The following is a 20,892-nucleotide window of genomic DNA, read 5'->3' as shown; positions in this document are numbered from 1 at the left end:
TCATGAATCCATGACTCCATGAGTCCATGAGTCCATGAGTCCATGAATCCATGAGTCCATGAGTCCATGAATCCATGACTCCATGAGTCCATGAGTCCATGAGTCCATGAATCCATAACTCCATGAGTCCATGAGTCCATGAGTCAATGAGTCCATGAGTCCATGAATCCATGAGTCCATGAGTCCATGAATCCATGAATAAATCAGTCCATAAATCCATCAGTCCATAAATCCATAAGTCCATAAATCCATCAGTCCATGAATACATGAGTCCATGAATCCATGAATCCATGAGTCCATGAGTCCATGAATACATGAGTCCATGAATCCATGAATCCATGAGTCCATGAGTCCATGAGTCCATGACTCCATGAGTCCATGAGTCCATGAGTCCATGAGTCCATGAGTCCATGAGTCCATGAGTCCATGAGTCCATGAGTCCATGAATCCATGACTCCATGAGTCCATGAGTCCATGAATCCATGAGTCCATGAGTCCATGAGTCCATGAGTCCATGAATCCATGAGTCCATGAGTCCATGAGTCCATGACTCCATGAGTCCATGAGTCCATGAGTCCATGAATACATGAGTCCATGAATCCATGAGTCCATGAATCCATGAATCCATGAGTCCATGAGTCCATGAATACATGAGTCCATGAATCCATGAATCCATGAGTCCATGAGTCCATGAATCCATGACTCCATGAATCCATGACTCCATGAGTCCATGAGTCCATGAGTCCATGAGTCCATGAGTCCATGAGTCCATGAGTCCATGAGTCCATGAATCCATGACTCCATGAGTCCATGAGTCCATGAGTCCATGAATTCATAACTCCATGAGTCCATGAGTCCATGAGTCAATGAGTCCATGAGTCCATGAATCCATGAGTCCATGAGTCCATGAATCCATGAATACATCAGTCCATAAATCCATCAGTCCATAAATCCATCAGTCCATAAATCCATAAGTCCATAAATCCATCAGTCCATGAATACATGAGTCCATGAATCCATGAATCCATGAGTCCATGAGTCCATGAATACATGAGTCCATGAATCCATGAATCCATGAGTCCATGAGTCCATGAGTCCATGACTCCATGAGTCCATGAGTCCATGAGTCCATGAGTCCATGAATCCATGACTCCATGAGTCCATGAGTCCATGAATCCATGAGTCCATGAGTCCATGAGTCCATGAGTCCATGAGTCCATGAATACATGAGTCCATAAATCCATCAGTCCATAAATCCATGAATCCATGAGTCCATGAGTCCATGAATACATGAGTCCATGAATCCATGAATCCATGAGTCCATGAGTCCATGAATACATGACTCCATGAATCCATGACTCCATGAGTCCATGAGTCCATGAGTCCATGAGTCCATGAGTCCATGAGTCCATGAGTCCATGAATCCATGAGTCCATGAGTCCATGAATCCATGACTCCATGAGTCCATGAGTCCATGAGTCCATGAGTCCATGAGTCCATGAATCCATGACTCCATGAGTCCATGAATCCATGAATCCATGAGTCCATGAGTCCATGAGTCCATGAATCCATGAGTCCATGAGTCCATGAATCCATGAGTCCATGAATCCATGAGTCCATGAGTCCATGAGTCCATGACTCCATGAGTCCATGAGTCCATGAGTCCATGAGTCCATGAGTCCATGAATCCATGACTCCATGAATCCATGAATCCATGACTCCATGAGTCCATGAGTCCATGAGTCCATGAATCCATGACTCCATGAGTCCATGAGTCCATGAATCCATGAGTCCATGAGTCCATGAATCCATGAGTCCATGAGTCCATGAGTCCATGAGTCCATGAGTCCATGACTCCATGAGTCCATGAGTCCATGAGTCCATGAGTCCATGAGTCCATGAATCCATGAGTCCATGAGTCCATGAATCCATGAGTCCATGAATCCATGAATACATGAGTCCATGAGTCCATGAGTCCATGAGTCCATGAGTCCATGAATCCATGAATCCATGAATCCATGAGTCCATGAGTCCATGAGTCCATGAATCCATGAGTCCATGAGTCCATGAATCCATGAGTCCATGAATCCATGACTCCATGAGTCCATGAGTCCATGAGTCCATGACTCCATGAATCCATGACTCCATGAGTCCATGAGTCCATGAGTCCATGAGTCCATGAATCCATGACTCCATGAGTCCATGAGTCCATGAATCCATGAATACATCAGTCCATAAATCCATCAGTCCATAAATCCATAAGTCCATAAATCCATCAGTCCATGAATACATGAGTCCATGAGTCCATGAGTCCATGACTCCATGAATCCATGACTCCATGAGTCCATGAGTCCATGAGTCCATGAGTCCATGAATCCATGACTCCATGAGTCCATGAGTCCATGAATCCATGAATACATCAGTCCATAAATCCATCAGTCCATAAATCCATCAGTCCATAAATCCATAAGTCCATAAATCCATCAGTCCATGAATACATGAGTCCATGAATCCATGAATCCATGAGTCCATGAGTCCATGAATACATGAGTCCATGAATCCATGAATCCATGAGTCCATGAGTCCATGAGTCCATGACTCCATGAGTCCATGAGTCCATGAGTCCATGAGTCCATGAATCCATGACTCCATGAGTCCATGAGTCCATGAATCCATGAGTCCATGAGTCCATGAGTCCATGAGTCCATGAGTCCATGAATACATGAGTCCATAAATCCATCAGTCCATAAATCCATGAATCCATGAGTCCATGAGTCCATGAATACATGAGTCCATGAATCCATGAATCCATGAGTCCATGAGTCCATGAATACATGACTCCATGAATCCATGACTCCATGAGTCCATGAGTCCATGAGTCCATGAGTCCATGAGTCCATGAGTCCATGAGTCCATGAATCCATGAGTCCATGAGTCCATGAATCCATGACTCCATGAGTCCATGAGTCCATGAGTCCATGAGTCCATGACTCCATGAATCCATGACTCCATGAGTCCATGAATCCATGAATCCATGAGTCCATGAGTCCATGAATCCATGAATCCATGAGTCCATGAGTCCATGAATACATGAGTCCATGAATCCATGAATCCATGAGTCCATGAGTCCATGAATACATGACTCCATGAATCCATGACTCCATGAGTCCATGAGTCCATGAGTCCATGAGTCCATGAGTCCATGAGTCCATGAATCCATGAGTCCATGAGTCCATGAATCCATGAGTCCATGAGTCCATGACTCCATGAGTCCATGAGTCCATGAGTCCATGAGTCCATGAATCCATGACTCCATGAGTCCATGAGTCCATGAATCCATGAATACATCAGTCCATAAATCCATCAGTCCATAAATCCATCAGTCCATAAATCCATAAGTCCATAAATCCATCAGTCCATGAATACATGAGTCCATGAATCCATGACTCCATGAATCCATGAATCCATGACTCCATGAGTCCATGAGTCCATGAGTCCATGAATCCATGACTCCATGAGTCCATGAGTCCATGAATCCATGAGTCCATGAGTCCATGAGTCCATGAGTCCATGAATCCATGAGTCCATGAGTCCATGAGTCCATGACTCCATGAGTCCATGAGTCCATGAGTCCATGAATACATGAGTCCATAAATCCATCAGTCCATAAATCCATGAATCCATGAGTCCATGAGTCCATGAATACATGAGTCCATGAATACATGACTCCATGAATCCATGACTCCATGAGTCCATGAGTCCATGAGTCCATGAGTCCATGAGTCCATGAGTCCATGAGTCCATGAATCCATGAGTCCATGAGTCCATGAATCCATGACTCCATGAGTCCATGAGTCCATGAGTCCATGAGTCCATGACTCCATGAATCCATGACTCCATGAGTCCATGAATCCATGAATCCATGAGTCCATGAGTCCATGAATCCATGAATCCATGAGTCCATGAGTCCATGAATACATGAGTCCATGAATCCATGAATCCATGAGTCCATGAGTCCATGAATCCATGACTCCATGAGTCCATGAGTCCATGAGTCCATGAGTCCATGAGTCCATGAGTCCATGAGTCCATGAATCCATGAGTCCATGAGTCCATGAATCCATGACTCCATGAGTCCATGAGTCCATGAGTCCATGAATCCATGACTCCATGAGTCCATGAGTCCATGAATCCATGAGTCCATGAGTCCATGAGTCCATGAGTCCATGAATCCATGAGTCCATGAGTCCATGAATACATCAGTACATAAATCCATCAGTACATAAATCCATCAGTCCATAAATCCATGAGTCCATAAATCCATCAGTCCATAAATCCATCAGTCCATAAATCCATCAGTCCATAAATCCATCAGTCCATAAATCCATCAGTCCATGAATCCATGAGTCCATGAGTCCATGAGTCCATGAGTCCATGAATCCATGACTCCATGAGTCCATGAGTCCATGAATACATGAGTCCATTAGTCCATAAGTCCATGAATACATGTGTGCATGAGTCCATCTGTCCATGTGTCCATTTCCGTTTCCATGTGTCCGCGTCGGTGTCCATGAGTCCATGTGTCTGTGGGTCTCCTCTCCCTTCCCCTTAGTCATTAGAGGTGGCGACACTGTCATATCTCGTTGGGGTTGTCTAATTTCCTTTTATTATTTTTTATTGTTGCCTTCCTTCTTTTCTTTCCTCTACTGGCCTTCTTCTTCTCTTTGTCGTCATTATATGTGGATCACTTTGAAATTCTTACAACGTTTTACGTGCATGCGCCGTACTAGCCTCACCCTTTTTTCGTTGTGCCCAAAGACGCAACCATCGCACGGCTCAGTCCGATAGAAGCCGCCGCACCTGCATGACAACCTTTGTTTCCCTCTTCGTCCAAAAGTGTTTTTTTTTTCGACCTGCCCCCTTCAAGTGGTGGAGAGAAAAAAGAAAGGGAAAATGGAAGCCGGAAGGAAAGAAGAAAAAAAGAGAAAAGAAAGAATTGCCGGCTGGAGAAGGAAAAAAAGAAAGCAGCAAAGAGGGTGGAGAAATTTACTTTTTATTTATTTATCTTGTGAGTTTGTGTTTTACCCTCTTTTTTTCTTTTCTTATCCTTCTTTTTTTTATCGTTTGTGGGCGGAAAACAAGTCTCGGCCTCCTCCTGGGATGTTTGCGCCCCCACCCCCATGCCAACATTGACACCGGCCGCAGAAAAGAATGTGGTGGAGGCGAACAGATGCGCAGGTGAGATGTCCACAGCAGTCATGTAAACAACAGGCCATGCATCCGTACAGGCAGGCAGGCAGGTGGAAAAAAAGTATAAAATAAAACAAAGTAGAGATGCACACACACACACACACATGTAAACGTATGTAAATACACACATGTGTGAGTGGGTATATTTTTAAGATGCGGGTGTCAGCAGGAAAAGTGAAAAAATAAAAATAAAAATAAAGAAAAGAAAAAAAGTGAATTGAAAATTAAATATTAAACAAAAAACAAGTGGCGTCAATAAATTATCTTCGCCATTCCCACACACAGCAAGAGACACACATACATACATATTACAGTGGCCGCTGTATACATGCATAGGGTGGGGGAGACAAGCAGAAAAAGATGGAGGGAAAAAAAAAGAAACGGGAATAATCTTCTGGGCTGCTGGCTGGATCCTGAAATTATTTACAAAAACCAAACAAGATAGAGAAAAAGGGGAGTATCGAAGAGGCAGTTAATTGCCTCTGTGTTTCCCTCCGATAATATTTATATATATATGTATTATATATACTGTTGACCGCTCACGTGGCCTCTGCGCTCAGTGAGTGTATGAAATATTTATTACTTACGACGTGGCAGACTTTGGGCTCCTCCAACCCCAAGACCCCGCCGCGAGGTGGGGATCAAAAGGGGTGGGTGGGTGGCAAAATAAAAATAAAAAATTATCTTGCCTCTGTCTGCTCCCTGATGCCCTCTTAAAGTCATTTTTTGCCAAAAATTCATACGGTAGAAAAGCGTCGTAAAGAAGAGCATTACTTCTATCAGGATATATATATATATTAATATATTAATTAAGGCAGCCAGCTCTCCCGCGATCATTCTCTTCACAAGCTCCCAGAAAATGTCGGGATTGGGAGGGAACAAAAATTTTATTTTATTTTTTCCCAGGAGAAATTAAAAAAACATCAAAGTAAAAAAGCACCGAAAATAAAACAATTCGTACAACATTTAAGTAAAAAAGCAAACATGTCAATAAAAAGTAAATGAAAATAAAAGAAAAAAATTCGAAAAAACAAAAAACTGGATACGAAAGAAGAAGAAAAGAAAGAAAGGAAGTGACATGTACTGCAAGCAGAGTAAATAAGGGAAAGCCAGCGCGTCTGTAAAAAAAAAAAAAAGGAGAGAGAGGGGGGGAGGGCGAGAAAGATATTTATATTCACATATGTGTGTGTCTGCAGTAAAGTGACGTCTACATATGTGTGTTAGATGTATGCTCCATTGATTATGGCAGCTCTCCATGAAAATTTTATTTCTCCCTCCCTCCCTCCCTCTCCCCCACTTTACATGCGCGCAGCAAAATAAAACACGTTTTTTCTATTCAGTCATAGATGACATCAATAATTTACATACAAACAAAAAAAATAATAAAAGAGGGGGAAGAAAGAAGAGAGAAAAAAAATAAAAAATGTAAAAAAACAAAATAAAATAATAAAAATAAATAAAATAAAATAAAAATAAGAATAATCTTCTGGGCAGCTGGCTGGATCCTGAAATAATCTATGGAAACCAAACAAGTTAGGAAAAAAGGTTCGTTAGTTAATTGCTTCAATGTTTTCTTTTCATTCAGTATATAGAATTCTGTGGACCACTAGCATGGTCCTTAGTTCTCAGTTAGGATTTACATATTATTACTTACGAAGTGGCAGACTTTGGGGTCCTCCAGCCACAAGACCCCGCCGCGTGGTGGGAATCAAAAGGGTGTGGGTGGGATGGCAAAATAAAAACAAATATTATCTGGCCTCTATCGGCTCCCTGCCCCTACAAAGTCGCGTTCTTCCCAAAAGATTCATACGGTAGAGAGTATCATAAAGAATGGATTCATTTATCAGGATATAAACATAGATTAATTAAGTTAGCCAGCTCTACCGCGATCATTCTTTTCACAAGCTCCTAAAAAATAATAATTTGAAAAAAACACCAACGGAAATCATACAAAAAAAAAAAAGAAAACAAACATAACGTTAACCGAATTTTTTGCACTTTTTTCTATTCCGCCCCATTCCAATGCAAATGCCCTTTAAAAAGTATTGCAAACTGTCAGCAATTTGTGTAATCGTTACTACCCAACACAGGGTATGTGCCAATACCAGTGAAGCCTCGTCCACTCCAGAAATAACAATAAGTTGATCATAAAAAAATATAACAATAATCCCATTCAAGAACACTATAACCTTTAAAAAGGTGGCAGCAGCAATAAGACATCGCCATGCGCGCCGTGGACGCATATTCGACCAATTGTGGTACAAGATGCTGTGTTTATGCCTCCTGGAAGAACGATAAACATCAGGAGATTGTTGAAAATTGCGGAGAAAGCAGCCCTTTCTAAAACTCCAAGTGTATTCAAGAGTAACATGGCAACACCAAATGCCAATGCTTCAGCAACAACGAAAAGAGAAATGGGAATTAAAAAAGATATTCTTTCAAATCATCCCTTTGCAACCCTTCTCAGACACAAAGATTACCAAGCGCTTGTCGATTCCATCTCAATAAAAAAATTCTCACAGTAATAATTAATGCAAGCTCTATCCAAGCCGCAATATTGATTCCTAGCATAGCTCCACGAGCGCCTCACTTCACCAAAAAGTGCTGAAGTAGAGGAATCACAACAACACCCACTACGGGTAATCAAAACTTAAACTGATTAGGACAAAGTTTAGAAATTTCGCAAGGTAAACAATGAAATGACTAAAAGAATTCAAAAACCCATAAAATCATAGGCAATTTCAACTATCTTTTCCCGTGGCATTTTGGTAGAGCAGTTTGTATCAAAAAATTATAATAATAATATATATTTTTTACAGGTATCATGGATAAAATACCAACCAAAACTCATTGAAAGAACAACACCTTATTCATCACTCTCTGAATCTCTACCGTAAGCATGCGAGCAAACTGGTTCAATAGCAAAAGTCAATCGACAAACCGAATATTGAGTAAAAATTAAAATAATGAGTCCACCCCTACAGAAGCATCTAAAAAAAAATCATTAACCAGAGAAAAGCCCATAAAAGAGAATGGTAAAACTTCCAAATCAAAAATAAACGCAATACTCGTAGCAGAAGGCAAATTCAGGTGAATAAAAAAACGAGCAATTCAACTTAAGCCCAAAAAAATCCTCGTCGGCTTGTTGCTCAAAGAAATGAGTCTTCTCATTAACCAATATATATATATCGCCATCGATTGATGAAGTTGGCGCAAGGGTCCTTGAAGCTTCGTTTTAAAAAACATTGCGCTCATGAGCATGTGCATTTTCTCCAAATGTCATGGAAACTTCGGGGACTCGACGCCCAGCATCTGTCAGTTCAAAGTCCTCCAAGCTTTCCTCAGCAACGGCTTCAGATAAGTCCTTGTTTTTTTATATTCCCTTTAAGAAAACAAAAAAGAGAAAAAGTCGTTTTAATAGCAAAAAAAAAAAAAAAAAAAGGGGTAATGAATCATAAAGGGACAGAATTTAAAAATGTCATTAAGGAAATCCACAAAAAAAAATCATTTGAATGATAATAATTTCAATAACAAAAATAATAGTGGCAAAAATTTGATTATATATGAAAAAAAAAAGACTTTTTTCTTTTTTTTTTTTGATTGATATCGACATTTGCAAACTTTTCCACCGCACATATTTAACCCTCACATCCTATTTTTTTTTTTTTTTTTTCATTGCTTTCCCCATCATTCTCTCTCTTCCTTATTTCTTGTTTCTTCTGGGCAACGCCACTTAATTTAACCGCTATTTATTTTATTCAAACCCATCCATTATTGTGACGGCAAATATGGCTTCCATTTCTAAACTCATATATACGGAAACAAAAACAAAAAAAAAACAAAAAAAACCAAGCACCATCCCTTAACCCTTTCACCCCGACACATTTCGCGACCTTATCATACATCTTTTTTTCGATCAAAGGAAATTCTGAAAAGAATAACAAACCCTCTGGATAAAGAGTCATTGCGATTTTATGACACACCTTCAACATTTTTTCAAACCTGCCCTTATGCCAAAAGCATCTCTTTTTCCAGGAAAAAGAAGGGGTAGCGGCGTATATAAATCATTATATAATTACATTTTCAAAGCCACAAAAATAAAACGGATTCAATAAGCAGGCCGTTTGCTTGTGACATTCCATACAATAAATCCCTACTGCATGTAAGAAGCAGGAATAGACAAATCCAAATATATTTTTTCTCTGATTTCTTTTGATTTGCCCAAGAAGAAAATTGATTTTTAATAATGAAACACTAAAAATATATGATACGGCTTTATTTTCATTTTTTTTTCCCATTTTTTTTTTTTTTTTTTTTTTTTTGGGTGCTTTATGTAACCTAAAAAAACTAAAACCAAAAAAATTCCACCGTTTCGCGCCTCGCGCAGCAATAAAACAACTCACCGGGAGCAAATTTAACAATAATAATAATAATAATAATAATGAAAAATAAAAACGGCAAGTCAACTTCCCATGTTGCACCCGCTTGCGTACCTTGCCCGCCAAAAGCTTCGCCAAGGCCCTCGCCCAAAATACGCACCAACACACAAACCCCATACCCACCAAAAAAGGCTCCCAGCACCACGGTCAACAAAAAAAACGCAAATAAAAAGAACAAAAAAGACCGCACCGACACGCCCCCAACCACCAAAGCCACAGTAAACCCGTCGCCTCCGGCCTGGCGTCGTGGGTGGGCGGTCCCCGCGGCCACCGCGGAGCCCCAAAGACCCGCAGCCAACCCAACGCGCCGCTCCTCTCTCCTAGAAAGCGCGGGGCGAGTCGCGCAAAAATTCGCCCGGGCTGCTGACCAGACACCAGACTTTTCCATAAAAACAAAATGGGACGGGAAGGAAGGGGTGGTGGAGAGACAGTGACTTCGCCGCGTCCTCGTCGCTCGCTCCCATTATATATATATTCGGCTGGCCGCCATCGTGACGTGCTGCAGCCTCTGCGGACTGGAGATATTATTAGTTACGAGGTGGCTGAGTTCAAGATCCTCCAACCACAAGACCCCGCCGCAGGGTTGGAGTCAAAAGGGGGTTGGACGGCAAAAACAATGAAATAAAATTCATCCTGCCGTCATCGGTTCCTTGACTCCTCCCATCGCGGTCTTCCAAGGAACCATAAGATGGGAAAGAACCGCACAGAAACATATTCGTCTTATCAGAACATATTAAATTAGGTCGGCCGCTCCCAGAAGAGAAATCAGGGAGGGGCTTGTAGAAGCAACGGCGGGGGGCGATTTCGGAGAAATTTGGGTCCGGAGTTTCGCGATCCTTTGTGGGAGTCGGGGTGGGGAAAAACGCGGAGGCGGCGAGGAAATATGCGGATACGCTGCCATTTTGCCGTTTCGGAATTTGGAAAAAGGAAACCCCACATAGCGCTTAAAGAAAAGTGGCTTACGCAGTTCGAAGCGCTTCTTCTTACCGGCGCCTGCTGCTTTTGCGGCCATTCATGTCGTGTGACGATTTTGAAGTTGGGCGTTGCGTGGGTTTACGCGCCGTTTTCGGGGAAGCCGGGAAACGCGGTTTCCCCCAAAGCCGCGCGGCTATATCGGCATTGCCTTTGTAACGGTCATTTTTCGCGCCTGAAGGTTTTAAAATGCGTCGGGAATTGGGGGCCGGGTTATGGATGCAAAACGCTTTTTGATCAACTCTCGAAGTGTTGCGCCGGGGTCCTGCCGGGGGTTTCCCGGTTGCCTGGCGCAAGGCGAACTTTTTGTGCCGGAAAATCGTCTAGAAACGCCGCGGCGGTCCCACACCTCCATGCCTTTTTTTAATGCTTTTTTTCGGTTCTAAAGCGGCCGTGGCAACCTAAAAAAGGGAACGGCAATAACCTTCAGAGTTTCCGGTTGCGCGACGGCGTCCCAGTCTGGCACGTGGACTTCCACACCGCCGTCAAAAGGATATGCTGAAAGGAAGTCCAGGACAAAAAAGGCGCACACCGCATGACAGACGCTCGTTTGTGTGGCAAGGACCCCGTTCCTGATCTTCTCGAAGACATAGGGCTTTTAATCACGACTTTGTGCGCAGGCACGTTGCGACACCCGCCCACTCCTCGGCAGACCGGCACGCGCCACGCAGATCACAAGCAACCCTTTATGTCGGTGGTGCCGTCCCTTCCACACCGAAGAGACAGGACCGCCCCGACCTCCTCCGGAACCTCCACCTGGCGTGTCGACGGCGCCTCCTCGTAGAACTAAGAGCAGCAGATCAACGTCGCCCTGCCCAAGCGGCAGCAGCGTCTTCTCGTCCGTCCACAATATGAAGGCACACGGCCGACGCACTAACCCTGGCACTCCAATCGTTGGAGAAGGCCTCACACGTGGATTCTGCGACAGCTCCACGGTCTCCCCAACAAGCGCCTCACGCGCAGGTCGTTACCGAAAATGTCAAGCGTGTCGACGAGCAAAAATCGGACAACGCACCTCCGCAAGCTCCAATGACAGCCATAGCCCTTCAGCCACTCCTCCGCCGCAACCACCACCAGCCGCTAAGCCGCCTGACGGTCCACGGGGGACTCTACCGCACATGCTGTGGGAATGCCCCCGCCTTCGGCCACTGAGCGTTCGAACCCTTGGAGAAAATCCATTTCGCATAACTGCGTTATTCGAGACGGGAAAACCGGACGGCCCCGGGCTATTAACGAACGGCCGCCGCGACCTGCGAAAAAATGGCCAGAAAAAAGCTTTTTTAGATTCTTGAGAAGAGAATGATCGCGGGAGAGCTGGCTGCCTTAATTAATATATTAATATATATATATATCCTGATAGAAGTAATGCTCTTCTTTACGACGCTTTTCTACCGTATGAATTTTTGGAACGCCACAACTTCAAGAGATCAGGGGACCGATAGCGGCCCCATAAATTTTATTTTTATTTTCAATTGAGGGACACAGCCAGGTTGGTTTATACGAAGAAACGGCGTTGGTTCCCAACACAGCCTCCGAGTAGAGCGATATTTGTGCCTGTCTTCCGGACTTGTCCTGCCAACATTGCGATAACCGGGCGCAGCTTGTGTTCATGGATGGGAACGAAACGGGCAATGCGAAATTAACTGTGGCCGACCCATCGTCGGACCCACTCTCGATCTCGGGATCCGCCGCCAAATCCTGGGAGGATTCGCCCCTTACAGGACATGTTGCGCATCGCCGGGCGCCCCAACTAACAAATCGCAAGACTCAATTGCTCGCGCCTATCGTGTGGGTGTGGCCCGGGAGTTGGGGGTCCAGCCAGGGCTCGTCATTGCGGAAAGAGCGTCCCTCAAGGCGAACCACGCCCACGCCATCGCCGAAGTGCGGTGCCAAAACGCCGAGCTTAATGTGCGGGAGGGGGAGGCGCGCAACAAACCATCCATACGGTACTCTAATTTTGCCGGGGCCCGCGACCATCTGGGAGAACCGGAGCGTGCGGTCGCCGGACGCGAACAGCAGTTGGAGGCAACCCGCGCCCGGCTCCAGGAACGAGAGGCACGCGCTAACGCAAGAGAGGCGTAGCAAGCCGAACGGGAGGCGGAGACGGCGGGCCAGGATGAAGCCCCCGCCACCCGGAGAAGCCCTACAGATGGACCCGTCACGCGTCAAAATACGGCCGAAGACGGCGCTATTAAACAGCAGCGTCCGACGCGGCGCCTCACGGTTGGGGGCGCGCCGTCACGCACGGCCCGACGAACTCCGGCAGGAGGGTGGCGGTGGTCGCCGCTCAAACGGGTCGGAAGGGCACCAGACGGAGCCATGTGTAATGGCTGCCCGCGGAGCGGTATTTTCACCCGCTGCTAAATTCCATCGGCGCTCTTCAGCGCTATACATACTGTTTGCGTGCCGTATGTGACGCGCAACGACAAAAGCTACTGCTAAGCAAAGACATTGAGCAGAACCCAGGCCCCATAGCAGTACTACAGATGAACGTTTCATGCCTAACGCCGTCAAAACTCGCAACATTAATGGCGCAAGGAGCAGACATAATAGCCATCCAGGAGACTTGGAAGTCGTCGGAGCAGATCGCCAGCATGCATACTGGAGATTATGTGCTCTATGCACAGTCGCGCATCGGCAAGGGAGGCGGTGTGGCGGTGCTGGTGCGGAAAACTCTCCGCTCCAAGCGTATACCTCTCACCATCCCCCAGCATGACACCAGCCTTGAAGTGGTGGTGGTCCAGGTTGCTCTGGACCAGAACCGTGATCTTATCGTAGCGAGTGCCTATATGAGACCACCACCGCAAGTAACGCAATCCTTCAGGCGGTTAGTAAACTGCCTTCCAGCCTCGTCGCCGCTCCTGCTGTGCGGGGATTTCAACATGCATCACCCACAGTGGGAGCCATTCTTGGAGTCTTCTCCAAGCGAGGTTGCTGCAGAGTGTTTAGAGCTGTGCACGGATGCAGGACTCACCTTGGTTAACACCCCTGGTGAGCTCACGTGTGCCCGTGGCACAGGAGAAAGATCCTGTATCGATCTGACATGGTCAAAGCATTTGACTGTGTCAGATTGTTCAGCTTCTGTGTCGCCGCTTAGTGATCATTATATGCTAACATTTACGCTGCATCAGGCGTTTATGGATACCATACCTTCGGCGCCAGAGATTTTTTACGGTTGGGGGAGGTGCGAACGGGATTTATTCGTCAAGGACTTCGACGCACAACTTCCGACATACGACTGTATAAGAGGCAGTCTGCCGGCATTAAAGGTTTTATGAAAGCGCTTATAACTTCATATCGACGACAAGGCACCCCGCGGCATGCACAAGGACGGCCCCAGGCTTTGGGACGACACTCTCATGGAAGCAGAGCGGATTGCCACCGACAGCAAGGCCCGCTATCTACAGTTACCGACGCCCGACCGTGAGGCAGAAATGCAACGGACAAGTCAATTCTTCCTCCTACTCCGAGAGCGCTTGCGCAACACGCATCCACGGCGCATCAGAAGCAAGTTAAATCCAGGCGAACCACTCGCATGGAAATACGGTTCCGGACGTAAAAGGGCATTACTTCCGTTTCCCAAATTCATGTTTGGAGACGGCTAACACAATTACCAGACAGCAAGAAGGGCAGTGGATGCCCTCAATCGCGTCTTTTTACCATTTCACCCTCTCACAAGGCAGTTAGGTTTTCCAAAGACATCAAAAGACAGAACACATCTTTGGGCATTGTTTCTTCTTCTCTTTTTAGGCAGGAGAACAACTACGAGTCTGCCGCTACATCTGCTTTAGTTTTTTCATTCTCATCTAATTCAGAGCCACAAGATAACAACGAAGCTGCCACCACATCTGGTTTAGTTGCTCATCTTCACTCCCCTCTTGATGCACCTTTTAATCGTACGGAACTGCTTGCTGCGCTACGTAATACGCCGTATGGCAAGGCCCCCGGACCGGATGAAGTCTACAGTGAGGCGCTGCGACATATTTCGTCAAAGGGTCTTCGATTCCTTCTTCGCTGCGTTAACCACAGCTGGACGACCGGTACGATCCCGGCTGAGTGGAGACGCGCTACCATCGTCCCACTCTTAAAACCCGGCAATTCGCCGGAACTGCTTGAGTCATATCGACCCATCAGCCTTACTTCCATTGTGAGTAAGGTTGCTGAGAAAATGGTACTGAAGAGATTGCTTTGGGTGTGGACGCCTCACCCCCACCAGTATGCATATCGTAGTATGCGTACTACGACGATGCAGCTGGCACACCTGATACACGAAGTGGAGCATAATAGAAATCATTATTTCCAAGTGAACCTTCCCAAGAAGAGCGGTATTGGTAATCAATTCCGCTACAGACCCCATCGGACTCTGCTGGTGTTGGTTGATTTCAGCAAGGCCTTTGACTCCATAGATCATCGAGTCCTCAGTCGCTTGCTGGCTAATATTCCGGGGGTGAGTTGTAGAAGGTGGCTTAGAAACTTTCTATGTGGTCGCTACGCGAAGACACGAGTTGGTAACAGAAACAGTGATCGGCGTCCCATGCTGCGAGGAGTTCCTCAGGGGTCCGTACTGGGACCATATTTGTTCTCCCTTTACGTACACCCACTTCTCAATCTGCTGAACAGCTTTTCGGATGCCACAGCAGACATGTATGCGGACGACCTCTCTATTATCGTTAAGGGGCAGTCCCGGGAAGACGCCATTCCCACTGCCAACATGGTTCTTGAAAAACTGCATGCGTGGAGTCAGGAAATGGCCTGGCCATTAACCCGTCAAGGTGTGAAGCCGCTTGGTTCACGCTCTCCTCGCACACGGAGTCAGATTATGATCGTGAAGGAAAGTGGCCCTGGTAGTGGCTGGATGTGAAATCCCAGTCATGACCATGGGGGCATCGCGAACTACGAAGCTTCTTGGCATGGATCTCGATCCACGACTGACGCTAAATGTGGCGGCCACCAAGCAATGCGCTGCCACTTCGCAACGGATATCGCAGCTACGCTGCATAGCGCATAAAGAGGCGGGACCATCTCCACATGACCTACGCACGTTCGTCATCGGATACGGTGCTCCCAAATTACGCTATGGCAGTGAGCTCATATGGGCAGTAGCGACGGATTCAGCGAAGAATGAGATGCAAAAGACGTATGCAACTCTGGCACGCATTGTCAGCGGAGTTCCGAGCACTGTCGACCCGGAATCCGCACTTCTAGAGGCTAATATGCCGCCGCTCCATGTCCTCTGCCTGCGCGCGGCTCTCCATATTTGAGAACACACGCGCTTGCCAGATGGACTGGATGCGGAGACCCCCGCCTGAGCCACCGCCTCGCGCAGGTTTCCGCATTTCGCCATTGTCTCGGGACGAGCTATATGCCTTCGTAGACGCGTACACAAAGGGCCATGGCATCACTCAGAGCTCACCACACGAAGAGCGGTTCTTTCGTGGCTCCATTCCTCCCTGGTTTGCGGCCTCCGCACGCCAGGTCACCATTGGCGTGGAAGTTCTGATAGACCACTCAATAACTGACGAAGAAGAGCTGACAAGGGAGAAGCGCAGAGTCAGCGAAGAGGCTCTAGCGCTGCACAGCCATCGTTCGTGGATACTCGCGACGGATGGCGGTGTCGACGTTCCCAAGTTAGCCGGGGTTGGAATCCTGCTTTCATCCCTCAATTCATCGGAGATAATAGAAAAGGCCAGTATAAACTGCGGTGCACGCCCATGCAGCTACAGGACGGAATCCCGCGCGCTGCTTCTAGCCCTAGAAAAGCTGATTATCCCTCGTATCCAACACAGGCATAAAACCCTGCTTGTGGTTACAGACAGTCAGTCTCTTCTTGCGGCTTTAAATAAGGGCCCGCTCAGCCAGACAGACTGGACGGAGGATCGGATCTGGCAGCGTTTCTTGACACTGGCGTGTGCTGGCTGGTCCGTGCACCTGCAGTTTTGTTACGGACATTGCGTCGCATACTGATCTGCAAGCTCGTTAACATGTATTCCACAGACTCTGGAAACTGGACAACACACGGAGCAAGGAATTGCACCTTTATGGCATACGGATCTGCTGACATGTTTTACTACCCAGCTCACCAATAAGTGGCGTAGTACGATTCGTCAAGACACTCATCGCTACTTGCTTTGCGGCACAAGGCCATCAGATCTCAGCGGTAAGGACCTGATCACTCAGGAAGTTCTTCACCGTCAAGAACTGGTTCACCTCGCAAGGGCAAGGTGCGGGGAATCTGAGCTCTGGGGCCGACTATACTGGGCTGTGAGAGATTGCACGAACCAATGCCGTTTCTGCAACATCTCACCGGAACAGTCTGCATATATGCGCTCTAACAACGACCCGACTGCACCGGGGACGGACACTGTTCCCCCGTCGGCAAGGGAGGAAGACGTCTCTCCAGTAACGAGGCGACGAACCGTCACACGCTGTCGGAAGCAGAAATGTCCGTACTGTGATTCTACATTGACGGGATTCTCGAATCTCGTCAGTCACTGTCGGTCATTTCACCCGGAACATCCTCCACAGCTTCCCGAGCTCAAATGTGATTTCTGTGACATGGTCTTTCCCACACGGAGAAGCACCGCACAGCACAGAAGCCGCCGCGCACACAACCCAGACGCCACACGACATCTAAACAGTAGTGCCAGGAGGCAATCTCTGCTACCGCAGGATCAGCCAGCTTCCACAAGCACGCCAATTGGCCCGCAGGAAACCTTGCACCATCTGCTTCTAGAATCTCCAGGCACCTTGGCTGTGCGCCAACGGCTGGGCATTGAACAGGAACTCCGCACCGAAAAGTTCTCTCAATGGCAGTTGCTTCACAGCAGGAAACTTTTGTCGTTGCTCGACCAATTCTTCGGCACTCAGATGGCATTGTATAGCTTGACGCGCTGGTAAGAGTGGAAAACAAAAAAAAAGTATTTTTTAGTTGTGGAGGAGAAATCACCGGTTTACGACGACGATGGATCGCGTGGCCACGCGACAAGAACAGAGACGACCCTTATGAGGCTCATGTTCCTCTTTTACACATTTTCCATTATTTGCCACCTGTGATGGCTGAGGCCGCTTCCTGCCTGGAATTCAAGGCATCCCCTTTTCATTTCTCTTTACCGCGGGAGACTCGGCATCTCTTTCGATGCCGCGTGGAGGACGGCACGCTGGTGGAGCTTACACGGCTCCCAATGGGATACAAGGCCAGCCCAGAAATTCTCCAGATTATTATTACTTCGGCAATTGCGGGGGTGACGACGGTGGTTCACCGCCTCTGGGCTGCACCTCCATTGGTGCGTTTCGACGTTTGGATCGATAATATGCGCATTGCGGGGTCGAAAAGCGACGTTAAATTGTGGGAAGCCCAAGTGCTTCGGAATGCGGACAGTTGTCACGCATCCATGGGGGAGGAACGCGAATCGGGCGCTACGCATTACACCTTTCTGGGGGTGCAGTTTGATCGTGCTCACCGGGCGGTTTCCCTGAGTGAGAAGTTTGTCCGGTCTGTGCGCGCCATGTCGGCGCTCAATTCTTCAACCATCGCGGAAATGGAGGTTACGGCGTCACGCTTTTTGTACGCGGCGGTCATTTTGGGCACGCAATTATGTGACTACCACTTTTTCATCAAGGCAGTGCGACGACGATTGTCCGCACTTAACCGGGGAATTGTGCAGGAGACGTCCCCGGCGAACCTTCCGCCGTCAGCGGTTGGTTTGGGCGAGAGATTACGACACATCATCGAGAACAATCGCAAGCGAATCATCAAGCCCACGGAGAAGGCGTCGGCCGCCATCATCACGGACGCATCACTCCAGGGATGGAGAGCCGTTTTCATTCCAGACTCCGGCGACGTTAAAATTGCCGGAGGGAAATGGGGAAAGGAACCTTTTCTTATCATGCAGGTCGAGGCGCGCGGGGTACGCTTGGCCTTATCGGCCTTTTCCGCCATCTTGCCACCCACCATGGACGTTTGGGTGGACAACTCTTCGCTGCAAGGAGCGGCGAATAAAGGCAGCTCGAAATCGCACGCGTTGACGTGGGAGCTGCGGCGGATATATGAGTTTTTGGATTCTCGCGGAACACAGGCATTCTTCGCTTACGTACGGCCAGCGGACAGCCCCGCAGACGGCATATCACGCGGTCGTGTGTTTACACTTCAGGACTTGGCGAAGGGAAGCGGCGGGGTCTTGTGGTTGGAGGACCCCAAAGTCTGCCAGTTCGTAAGTAATAATATGCAAATCCTAACTGAGAACTAAGGACCATGCTAGTGGTCCACAGAATTCTATACATATTGATTAAAAAGAAAACATTGAAGCAATTAACTAACGAACCTTTTTTCCTAACTTGTTTGGTTTCCATAGATTATTTCAGGATCCGGCCAGCTGCCCGGAAGATTATTCTATTTCTTATTTATCTTATTATTATTTTTTTTTTTGAATGTGTTTTTCTTGAATATGTTTGGTGTGTGTTTTTTATTATTATTGGGGGCGTGCGAAAAGAATGTCCGCGAGAATGCGGGCGACCTAATTTAATATGTTCTGATAAGACGAATATGTTTCTGTGCGGTTCTTTCCCATCTTATGGTTCCTTGGAAGACCGCGATGGGAGGAGTCAAGGAACCGATGACGGCAGGATGAATTTCATTTCATTGTTTTTGCCGTCCAACCCCCTTTTGACTCCAACCCTGCGGCGGGGTCTTGTGGTTGGAGGATTTTGAACTCAGCCACCTCGTAACTAATAATATCTCCAGTCCGCAGAGGCTGCAGCACGTCACGGTGGCGGCCAGCCGAATATATATATAATTGGAGCGAACAACGAGGACGCGGCGAAGTCACTGTCTCTCCACCACCCCTTCCTTCCCGTCCCATTTTGTTTTTATGGAAAAGTCTGGTGTCTGGTCAGCAGCCCGGGCGAATATTTCTAAATGATTCGGATGGCTTCCATGCGGACCACCATCCCCGGGCGCGTTTTTATTCTCGGCGGGGGCCGTGAAACACAGACCCTTTACGCGTCTGCGAGGGGGAATTGGGCCTTCTTGTCGCTCGGAGGCGCTGTTGGTGTCAGAGGCACCACCCCTCGAGGAGAAAGTGCGCAAACTCCTTGGTAAAGCACAGATTCCCCACTTCTCCAGTGTCTACTCCACGTTTTTGTCCAGGCGCGCGGTGGGGTGACTGACGGGCATTCGTGTAATTGCGTGGCACCGCGTGGCCGGTTTTCACAACGTCCGGTCGACGCCCGTGGCATGCCGTGCGGTAGCGGGTCGTTTCGTCATCGCCGCAGCGCCGAAAGCCAAATGCTGGACGGCAAAATTCGACCGGTAGTGTTCCCATCTCGGCGCCATCGTCAGGCAAACTGCACTTTCTCGGCGGCCTGACACCCTGCCGTCGTGGAGACTGTGCCGGGCGCGGCTGGCCAAGGCCCAAGAGGGCATCGATGGTGTGCTGTGGTCCCTGGTGCCGGCTTCTGTTCTGTTCTGGAGCGTGCGTGTCCGCGTGAATGGGGCGCTGGTCCCGCTTTCTTTTGGGCAACTAATCCACAGGGCGTGCGCTGGAACGGAGCGAATGCCGTCGGATCGTCATATTTACTGGGACGCTTCCTTTGTGACCCGGTGCGGTCGTGCTTTTGGAGGTGCCGGAGAAGAAGTCTGAGTGCGGCTCGTTGGTCGTACGGCGCCGTGCGGAAACTGCATAGGAGTGGCTTCGGCCTGGGCTGTGCAGTCCGTGGCGGAGGTGCGGTCGGTGTGCCGTCTCTCGCCCTCGTCCTCGCTCAAGTGCTGGGAGGCGGTTCCGGCACATCGGGGAACTTTGCTTTCCACAGCGCCTGGGGGCGCGCCACGCCGTGGGCGTCACGACAATAGTGCGGCAACTGCAGCGCTTGCCGCGCACCGGGCGGTCCGCCGGGCATCGGATCGTGGCGGTGCGGGGTCCAGCGGGAGGAAAAGGCGTCTCCGTGCGAGGTTCATTGCGTGCCTGCTGTGCGGCATCCAGGCCGCAGCGACGGTATATGCCTGGGATGGCGGGCTGCAGGGGCCGTAGCAGCCATCCGTAGTTGAGCAGAACCCCGGTGCGGAGGCGGGCCAGTGCGGCCTCTACCCCACGAGTGAGGGTGGTGTCCGCGCACGTGGGTTCCAGTCGCCTGCTGCGATGGAGCGGCGAGTTTCGGCACTGAGCTGTCGGGCACGAGTAATATTTTTGGCCAGTGCGACCGTGCCGGTGATCCATCTTTCCGTGAGCTGTGTGAG

The 20,892-nt window shown here is 48.1% G+C and overlaps 1 protein-coding gene and 1 pseudogene across 1 annotated transcript, besides 39 other annotated features; one reads left to right on the top strand and one right to left on the bottom strand.

The window, feature by feature from the left end:
* Positions 1–3,778: a sequence feature (areas not merged during assembly with more than two copies in the genome that could not be assigned to a particular haplotype).
* Positions 3,779–3,999: a sequence feature (heterozygous, non-Esmeraldo-like haplotype).
* Positions 4,000–5,185: a sequence feature (areas merged during assembly that could not be assigned to a particular haplotype. This can correspond to areas where the two haplotypes were merged or to regions with more than two copies in the genome that were merged during assembly.).
* Positions 4,933–5,034: a sequence feature (CT-rich).
* Positions 5,186–5,222: a sequence feature (haploid, Esmeraldo-like haplotype).
* Positions 5,223–5,944: a sequence feature (heterozygous, non-Esmeraldo-like haplotype).
* Positions 5,429–5,467: a sequence feature (T-rich).
* Positions 5,636–6,103: a mobile genetic element.
* Positions 5,748–5,778: a sequence feature (AT_rich).
* Positions 5,914–5,934: a sequence feature (AT_rich).
* Positions 5,945–6,236: a sequence feature (areas not merged during assembly with more than two copies in the genome that could not be assigned to a particular haplotype).
* Positions 6,035–6,063: a sequence feature (AT_rich).
* Positions 6,131–6,151: a sequence feature (AT_rich).
* Positions 6,237–7,190: a sequence feature (haploid, Esmeraldo-like haplotype).
* Positions 6,244–6,323: a sequence feature (T-rich).
* Positions 6,521–6,545: a microsatellite.
* Positions 6,660–6,722: a sequence feature (T-rich).
* Positions 6,728–7,160: a mobile genetic element.
* Positions 7,191–12,068: a sequence feature (heterozygous, Esmeraldo-like haplotype).
* On the bottom strand, positions 7,252–8,346 carry Tc00.1047053511697.40 (annotated as a pseudogene).
* Positions 8,036–8,066: a sequence feature (AT_rich).
* On the top strand, positions 8,452–8,766 carry Tc00.1047053511697.30 (uncharacterized protein; the record flags this gene model as incomplete). The annotated part of the gene is made up of 1 exon (XM_805060.1): positions 8,452–8,766. One exon carries the CDS (start codon positions 8,452–8,454, stop codon positions 8,764–8,766), a length of 315 nt encoding a protein of 104 aa, XP_810153.1.
* Positions 9,070–9,095: a microsatellite.
* Positions 9,525–9,572: a microsatellite.
* Positions 9,666–9,693: a microsatellite.
* Positions 10,211–10,442: a mobile genetic element.
* Positions 11,949–12,130: a mobile genetic element.
* Positions 11,949–12,942: a mobile genetic element.
* Positions 11,985–12,013: a sequence feature (AT_rich).
* Positions 12,069–12,410: a sequence feature (areas merged during assembly that could not be assigned to a particular haplotype. This can correspond to areas where the two haplotypes were merged or to regions with more than two copies in the genome that were merged during assembly.).
* Positions 12,411–12,536: a sequence feature (areas merged during assembly that could not be assigned to a particular haplotype. This can correspond to areas where the two haplotypes were merged or to regions with more than two copies in the genome that were merged during assembly.).
* Positions 12,537–12,656: a sequence feature (areas merged during assembly that could not be assigned to a particular haplotype. This can correspond to areas where the two haplotypes were merged or to regions with more than two copies in the genome that were merged during assembly.).
* Positions 12,657–13,700: a sequence feature (heterozygous, Esmeraldo-like haplotype).
* Positions 12,943–17,578: a mobile genetic element.
* Positions 13,701–18,398: a sequence feature (areas not merged during assembly with more than two copies in the genome that could not be assigned to a particular haplotype).
* Positions 17,582–19,050: a mobile genetic element.
* Positions 18,399–19,759: a sequence feature (haploid, Esmeraldo-like haplotype).
* Positions 18,828–19,050: a mobile genetic element.
* Positions 19,058–19,086: a sequence feature (AT_rich).
* Positions 19,136–19,395: a mobile genetic element.
* Positions 19,760–20,892: a sequence feature (heterozygous, Esmeraldo-like haplotype).

Source organism: Trypanosoma cruzi, genomic scaffold, assembly GCF_000209065.1.
Source record: "Trypanosoma cruzi strain CL Brener 1047053517157 genomic scaffold, whole genome shotgun sequence".
NCBI lineage: Eukaryota > Euglenozoa > Kinetoplastea > Trypanosomatida > Trypanosomatidae > Trypanosoma > Trypanosoma cruzi.
The sequence above is the reverse complement of the archived record's forward strand: the minus strand, read 5'-3'. Positions and strand labels throughout refer to the sequence as shown.